The sequence below is a fragment of the Eucyclogobius newberryi genome, unplaced genomic scaffold, assembly GCF_026437365.1.
Source record: "Eucyclogobius newberryi isolate DKJ021-1_F unplaced genomic scaffold, fEucNew1.0.hap1 SCAF_1, whole genome shotgun sequence".
NCBI lineage: Eukaryota > Metazoa > Chordata > Actinopteri > Gobiiformes > Gobiidae > Eucyclogobius > Eucyclogobius newberryi.
The window spans coordinates 9362119-9370346 of record NW_027315723.1 but is presented as its reverse complement, the minus strand read 5'-3'; the positions used below and the strand labels follow the sequence as shown (position 1 = coordinate 9370346).

Below are 8228 nucleotides of genomic sequence, written 5' to 3'. Positions count from 1 at the left end.
TGCATGACTTCTGTGAGCAGGAGGTACGCATGCTCTCCACAGATCTGACCTGTAATATGGCTCTGTGGTGTCACGTACTTGTTTGCATGGTCAGTTAAATGCTGGCTAAGGAAAACACAGGTGGTGGACCCTTCACTGGAAAAGTTAGTGCACCTTTATTCTTGTTGCATAGTAATAGCTCATGCTCTTCATAATATTGGTGATGAAAGTTTTGCATAAAGTACATTCATGTTTAGAATAGGGTTAGGGTTATATCAACGTGTCTGATCTTCACATCGATGCTGTCAGTGTGGTTTGGGTGAGTTTCCAGAAAGTGAGGACACAGTTTTCCCTCTTAGCAGCCAGCTGTGACTGCATGCCTGCTCTTTCATTAGAGGCCCACTGATGAATTTAGAAGTCTGGTTCAAACAGCAGGGACATCAGAACTGGGCTGTTGCTTTTTGCTCTGAACAAATGCCTCGGTTTGGCCCTGTCACTTCGTAAAGCCGGACAGTTTAGCCTCGACTGAATTTTAATGGCTTATTGAACATTGCGTGGGGACCTTAAAATATGAAGACAAACAAACTCAAATAGTCTCCAATCTAACAAAACATATGTAAATTATTTAGATTCAGCTGGGGCAGGAAAAAGTAACATGACCACAGACTAAGACTTTTCACTTTTAATTTTTACAGCTTTATGAAAATTATTATTGCATTAAATTAATTGGTAAGACATTTCATTTCTCATATTTTCATCAATAAAAATGTATTGTAGAACACGTAATAATTTTCATACAATTTATACACTTATATTCCTTCAAATATGACATTTTACAGCACTACCTAAACTGCAGTGGCCATTTGGAAAGATACTAAATGGCACTGCAGCTCCTTAATGCAGTGTGTTGTTGGTTTGTTTTCTGATTTCACAACATGCTCGTGGATGATTCAGTGTGGCCAGTTACTAACCATCTTTCTGTTCTGTGGTTAGTCATCAAAACAGTTCATTAACAGAGGAACAGTGATGTGTTTACTGCAGCCAGCCAGAAGCCCATTGACAGACAGTAGAATAAGATTACAAGATTACAGCCAGAGTGGACATGTGTTCCTCAGGCTTAATTTGATACAAACTCCTGCGGCAGCCTATTACTCATCTACAGTATGCAGATGAGCCAATGGTGATAATAAGTGTATATTAATTAGTTGTTTTATGGCTGTATGGCTCATATAAGAGGTTTTAGTCAGTATTCCAGAATTTCCCATGACTTTCTTGGGAAAATGTTTCTTGAGAGGACTGATGCTTCACTGTGATTACATAAGAACTTTGAGGATATAGTGCAAAAATACTTGGAAAGCAAAATTGAGAGTTGTGCATGGAAATATAGCCAAAAGAAGATATTTTGTGTCTAGCATGCTAAAATACAAAGCACATAAAGAGCATCACTTGTTAATGAGAAGTGACCCAGAGAGCAGTAATGTTTGGCAAACAAACAGATAATGCTATAGGTATGGCTGGCTTATCAGCCAAAACTGAAACCAATTCTGAGAGGATTTGAGGCTTATGTAGGCCTGGATTAAAGGTACGTGGACCTAAGTAACACATAGGTCAGTGTATTATTTCTTGTTTTCCTGAATACACAAAATAGTGCTGCTGGTATTGTGCCACATGACTCCTACAGCTACAGCGCAATCCTTATTATTATTGATATGACACTAGCTGGACACAAACACAGACAGTGTGCGGTCACGTGGTGGGAGGGCTCTGAAGGTGTGGCAGGTTGTGCTTAACAGGGATTACACTGGAAACAACCCTCACATGCGGCTCTGCCATGACGGAATAACAACACAAGGAGAAGTGGGACGCATGATGGGACGGCTTTGCGCACTCTGGTAGGCCTACTACTCATGGTCATATCAAATGTAGACTAACCACTTTTGACAGTGTATATTTGATGGCTTGCATATACTAGGCTTTGAAACACACTAATCCCTATTACTCAAGAAAGAGTGTAATCTAATTTGGAAGTCTGCATTAACGCTTGCGCGCATGGCTGAACTAGTATGCGCAACTATGCTTCAACTATGCAAACTACCTCTAATATAAATGGCATCAAATAATCGTTATAGGTCTGTATCTTGCCATATTGAATGCAAACCATTACACGCGGAGCTCTCTGGCACTTTATTGTAGCATTCTGGTTTTGTGGTTGCGCGCTGAGTGAGCGTTGGTGTTGATGAAAGTCTGGGCGCAGCTGTTTGATTGGCACTTGTCAACTGCCAGCCTAAAATACACAGGCGGAGTGCATTTAACTTGAACTGCAAGAAAAGGCTGTGGTTTAAGTAGCATTGATCAATCACACAGGGCAAAGGTGAAGGAAGAGAGCGACTAGACGTTTTTGATTTAGAGCCACCTGCATTACGCACGACGTGATGGCCAAGGACAAGAGAAAATAATCCCGGTAATGTTACTTCTTTTTGGAAGAGGCTGTGCTGGTAACTGGCTGTTGATAGTATTTGACTTTATTTACCAAATGGGTGTGGTGCCAGTGAAATGTCTGCTACATATTTTTGCTTTATGTAAATTAAACAAGTTCCTAGTTTTGCTTTTGTTACACAGTAGTTGTCTTGGCTCATTTTCCTAGGAACTTGAATGAGTCATTTTCCCTGGTATGGTCATGCAATGTAATTTCAGTCTTCACATTTTTGAGTGCAGCTGTTATATTTCACACTGGCACTAACTTTTGGCGTTGAGGGCAGCTACTGTGTGATCAACTTTGCTTCTACAAGTGCCACAAGTATCCATTTTGTGTGTCTGATTTATTATATTTACAAGGTGGACTTGACTAGGGTGTCAATTGGAGGTGTTGGAAACTACAAATGGATGAAGACGTTAGTCCACTGCAAAGGGAGCACTCACTGTCTGTGGTGCTTCCAGGAGGGCTGGAGAAGACCACGACTGTCCATGGAAGGTAAACAGACGTTCATACTTTATCTTCTTGCTCCTTAATTTCTGAAAGTTTTTATTTTTACAGCAAACCAGTCATGGACTTACTGGTGACCCTTTGTGCAAGTCACCACCTCAACCCTTCAGACTACACTGTTGAAGTTCTATCACCAAGCAACACTAGCATTAGCTTTAAGCCAAACTCGCCTATTGGTTTACTAGAAGCTCAAAAGATCGTCTTGAAGCCCAGGTCGGGAGAGGAGAAAATCAAAACACCATACGTGCCAGAGGTGAGAATTCACATTCATGTTTAGATGTTGATGTAATTTCTGACGGATTTCTATATTTGTAGGCAACTGTACGCCTCTTAATAAACTACAACAAATCCCACAAGGCTGTGGTGCGGGTAAACCCTCGACTTCCCTTGGAAAAGCTGCTGCCAGTAGTGTGTGACAAGTGTGAGTTTGAATACGAAAGTACAGTTTTGTTGAGAGACTCTGAGTCCAAAGAACCGCTGGACCTGAGCAGGACTTTGAATGAGCTCGGTTTGAGAGAGATGTTTGCCAAAGACACAGCGGTCAAGGAATACACTGGACATCAGCACCACACTGAAGCAGGTAAGACTAAAAGGTCTGACTCTGAATATATTTACTGGAGATGGGGCTGGAAAGGTTGACATTGCAAATACATAAATTGTGATTCTAGGTAGGTCCTAGTTACTACAAAACATGGTCGGTTTAAACGTTTGTAGATAGGCATTGTATGTAATGTATTTTTCCATACTTCATCGTTTTATTATGTAATTAGTTTTACAAGTTGTGTCATTTCCACTTCCTAGAGTATGGGAATCTAAAGTTTATCATAGATCAGTGGTACCCAAACTGGGGGGTCAGACCTCATAAGAGAGGGTCCCCAGAGCTTTACCAGGGCAGAGGGTCAGGTCATCAAACATGGATTAGTGTCTAGAGATTAGATAGTTAAAAGTATGATTGGGGAATTGGTACGCGGCTAAAAAACAACCCAATATGTATATTTGGCACCTGGTTTTCATAATGTTTTCTATTCAAAACAGCGATTGCTCCCAATAAGGTCTCTTCATCTTCCTCTCTTCAAGGTACATTTGCTTATTCGGGTTTTTACCACAAAAGACTCCAGACACTATTTCAGCTATAAAATAATTGTGTGTTTTACTTTCTAGATCTGACAAAAATGGAGAAGAAAAAGTCTGAGAACAAAGGACTCTTTAGCTTATTTATAAAACATAAGAAAAAGTCTGAACTGGTATTTGGATACTTATTGATTTTATTCAAAGACAAAAAGTCTTTTTCCATAACTTTGCCTGTTTCCTCAGAGTCAAGCTGTCAGCGCCCCGACCTCTCCTGGACTAAAGTCGAGATCAGCTAGCGTGAGCACCCAGGATGTAACCCCCGGCACCACCCCAACCGCCGATCTGCCAAAGAAGAGGCGTGCCCCACCGCCACCTATGGGTGCATCCAACAGCACCCCCAACCACCTCAGCACCTGCCATTTACAAGAAATACAGGTAATTTAAATCTTCTAAAAAAAGAAAATAATCATAATAAAAAAAGTAACACAAGTTTTGAAACGTTCTTTCTTTTCTTTTTTTTGCAGAGATCTGGTGACGATACATTAAGAAGCACCAAAAAGAGGGCACCACCACCCCCGCCGCCAGTCGCAAACCATGACCAAGACTTTGATACAACTAAAGGTAAAAACCCTACTAGGAATAAATGCTAGCTCTTAAAACATGTGATTTGTACATAAAGCTTGGTCTACAAAATGAGTCTCCCTCTAGTGGTGAGTTGTGGAAAGTACCAATGGCATATCATAATAGTCAAGAATCCCAGTTGACATCAAGTTCAAATCAAATATATTTAATGAGTTTTTGAATCTGCCCAAACAAAAAAAAAAAACACGTAAAGTCAAGAGATTGTGAAATGAAACAAGATTAAAATGTTAGAGCAGCTAGTATCAAATGGAAGATTTAGCCGTAAAAAGCGGCACACAATTCCTCTTTTTATCTGACCAAACAATTTAACCCCACTAAGGTCTTTTCATTGGTGGTTGAGCGTTCCCAGATAAATCCTTCTTTTGTTCATAGTTCCATTCCCTTGTATTAGTCTAACATGCTTTTCCTGCTTATGTGCTCCACTCTCTTTGTGTGTTTTAGCAATAATTATAGGAGCCCTTAAGAGAAAAAAACATAAAAATCTAAAGTTTTGTCCACTCTACTGGCTGATGCTGTTTTCCGTTTGACTAATTGGCCTCAGTGGTGGCATGGGGGCCGGGAGGCTAGAACAACAAGTGCCCATCTAAAGTTCATTAAAACTGAATGAACTCCTACACACTTTACTCAGGAACTTTCCGACTTGAATGTTTTGTCTCCTGCTTGCAGATTGTGCTTTACCTGGAGGTGCTGGTTGAGGGCTGCTTCTCCTTTACCTCTCCTCCTTACACCGTCCTCCTTCTCTCCGCTCCACGATGGCTTCCTCTCCTTTTGTTTTAGTGGCTTCATAACCCTGTCTGTTATCTATCCCCGATGCACAAAAACGCCTCTTGACTGAGATGTGCTATAATGTCTTTTTGTTTTCTGTGGGTTGCCTGTATTTTAGTCATTTTGTTTCCTATCTCATGACTTTAAATATTGGCTGGTTGCTTTTTATGTTGCTTTCGTTTAATTGAATCGATATTTCAATTTTCCAGTATTCTTGTGCTGCCTCCACTTCCATCAGCTGTATATATATATATATATATATATATATATATATATATATATATATATATATATATATATATATATATAATAAAAATAATTGATCTTAAAACATTTTTTTAAATCAAATTAAAATCATGGGAATCAATATTAATAAATGCCTTTACTCTACTTTTAAAGATAAATAGAACTATATTCAAACTTGGAGTATTACATATGTTATCCAAAGAGGGAAAAACTCATACATTGGAATTAAACTGGACTTTCTGTTGATGACAGCAATATCCACATTCATATACTTATCAAGCAATGCATTAAAGTGAATTTTTAAATATGTAACAGGGCTTTTATACACAGGTGACTTTTCTAGCATTTATAGAATTATTATTGACAAATGTCTTTACATGACTTTATAGATTCTCTCAAATCACCACCATCTGTTCCGTGCACTCCTCTCCACAAGACCCCTGACTCGAATCGGGCAATCAAACGAGGCAAAGGCCTGTCAGATGCCCGCGCGGCTTTGGCTGAAGTCCTCACATCTTCTTTATCCACTGGGATGCTGATCAAACGCCTTAAAAACTCCACCCCATTCCCAAAAGGGCACAACGGTACCGCATGTATGTCTGAAAATGATATAGAAATAAAGTCTATTCTTAATGCAAATTTGCCAAGTGAAAATGAGTTTGAAGACCCCGCAGACAGGAAAGGGTTCACAACATTTAAAGTGGCACCATCTGAGAAAGAAAGTGACGTAGAACCAAACCAGGACGTCGCGGTGACAGAGGACACGGATGCTGAGCTTGAAAAGGAAGAGGAAAATAAAATCCCAGAAGATGACCAAACACTGAATGCGGAAGACTCTCCTGACCAATCAGAAAGCAGCTCACCCATACCTCGCGCCGATGAGGAGGAGACTACTTCCCTTTCGCTTCCCCTTGACAGAAGTAGTTCAAATCTGGATGAGGTTGAGGACGTCATTAGAACTGTAAAACAAAATGAAGAGCCATCTATTGATGATCACAAAGTAGAAGATGAGTCAGGCCAATGTCATGAGATCAATGAGGGTGACTTGTATTTAGCTGAAGAGGAAGTTGAGGAGTGTCATACAGAATCCGATGCATGTGGTTCAAAAACGTGTGATGATGACGTTGAACAAAGTATACAAGATGAGAATTTCCCCCCACCACCACCTCCAGTTTATTTCAATGTAGATTTGGATGAAGTCAATGCAAGCTCGCCTGATTCTGTCACAAATGGACATATGCGGTCCAAAAACAAACCCCCACAAATGGCAGACTCTCCTGGGAATTCAGACAAGATGATCTCGGCTCCCGACAGGTTTGCTCAGGCTGTGGCGCTGGCATTGCAGAGGTCCAGGCTTCACAGTAAAGGGAAGGCCATAAGTGCACTGGTTCAACAAGATACATAGGACATTCTGATATGCATTTGAAAATTTGTTTCATTCGTTTCCTGCGTTCATACATTTCTAAACTAAATTTGCCTCTCTGAAGGTGAAAAGGTTAAATTTACTGATGTGTTTATTTTGACCGTTTTCTTTTATCTTGCTGAACCCCATGAAGAAAATGTCTTTGTATTTGCTTAAATAATATATTTTGTATTCCTGTGCAAGACAATGTATTTATTATTTAGGTTCTCAAGTTAGACCTTAACATTTTCAGGCCAAATCTATCGCATAGGAATCCCGTGCCTTTATTATCTTATGACTGGTGTGATTGGTATGATTGTTTTCTTTTACAGTAGGTGGCACTAGAGCACTGTTTGTGAAACTTGTGACTGTTGTACTGTCTGACATTAACGGTCTAACTAAAATGGGGAAGTTGAATAATTGATGTTTATAATATGAACGATATTTCAAGTATTTATTGCTGCATTTACGTATTGATTTTCTTCTGTAAGTGACAGTGTCTTAAATCATTATTATAGGACAGGATATGTCCACAATAAAAATAAATCTAAACATGATGGACTGTTTTTTGGGATTCATTCTTTGGCCAACACTCCTTGATGGAATCACATGCCAAACATTTGCCGGGCTCCGTGCATAGAGCAGTCCACTTTGCTCACATGCACTCTCCGTTGCCTTTAACGGCCCCACTGCTCGGGGCAGTGCAGATATACTCTGGTGCCAAAAGAATTCATAGCACCATGTATTGATCCAGTCCTGGCCTTGGAGGAAGAGTGAGGAGCTGAGAGGAAGAGGCCCAGCCAGAAGCGCCGGTGGCTACAGCTCCAGCTCCATGTTGCCAGGCCCGGCTGAGTGGGCTTCTCTCCTCGCTGCACCTGAGGAGGAACGGGGGAGATGGGGGAGATACGATGGTCCTGCTGGATGATGGGAGCTGACCATTGACCCTGTCGTGTTTCCTCTAGCTCCCCCCAGAGGAGCGTGCGGCCCTCAAGGGCACAGTCGTGTCACACTGCTGTTGTCATGGAGAATGCCATTACCGCCCCTAAGGGAGAGCCACGTCCGCCGTTTGGAAAAAAAACTGCAGAAGAGAAGCACACACATGCCAGCCCAGGAGTTTTTTTCTCGGCCCAAAGTCATGAT

The 8228-nt window shown here is 40.8% G+C and overlaps 1 protein-coding gene across 1 annotated transcript; it reads left to right on the top strand.

The window, feature by feature from the left end:
- Positions 1–1732: 1732 nt before the first annotated feature.
- On the top strand, positions 1733–5501 carry cobll1a (cordon-bleu WH2 repeat protein-like 1a). The gene is made up of 9 exons (XM_072450838.1): positions 1733–1871; positions 2815–2950; positions 3014–3215; positions 3278–3542; positions 3998–4039; positions 4124–4206; positions 4277–4468; positions 4558–4654; positions 5342–5501. Exons 2-9 carry the CDS (start codon positions 2859–2861, stop codon positions 5368–5370), a joined length of 1002 nt encoding a protein of 333 aa, XP_072306939.1. The 5' UTR covers positions 1733–1871; positions 2815–2858; the 3' UTR covers positions 5371–5501.
- Positions 5502–8228: the final 2727 nt, after the last annotated feature.

Bases quoted from the DNA above. Each gene is read 5' to 3' on its own strand.
- cobll1a (XM_072450838.1), top strand. From the start codon at position 2,859: ATGGATGAAGACGTTAGTCCACTGCAAAGGGAGCACTCACTGTCTGTG. The intron at 2,951-3,013 runs GTAAACAGACGT...TTATTTTTACAG, and splicing joins ACCACGACTGTCCATGGAAG to CAAACCAGTCATGGACTTAC. The intron at 4,655-5,341 runs GTAAAAACCCTA...TCCTGCTTGCAG, and splicing joins AGACTTTGATACAACTAAAG to ATTGTGCTTTACCTGGAGGT.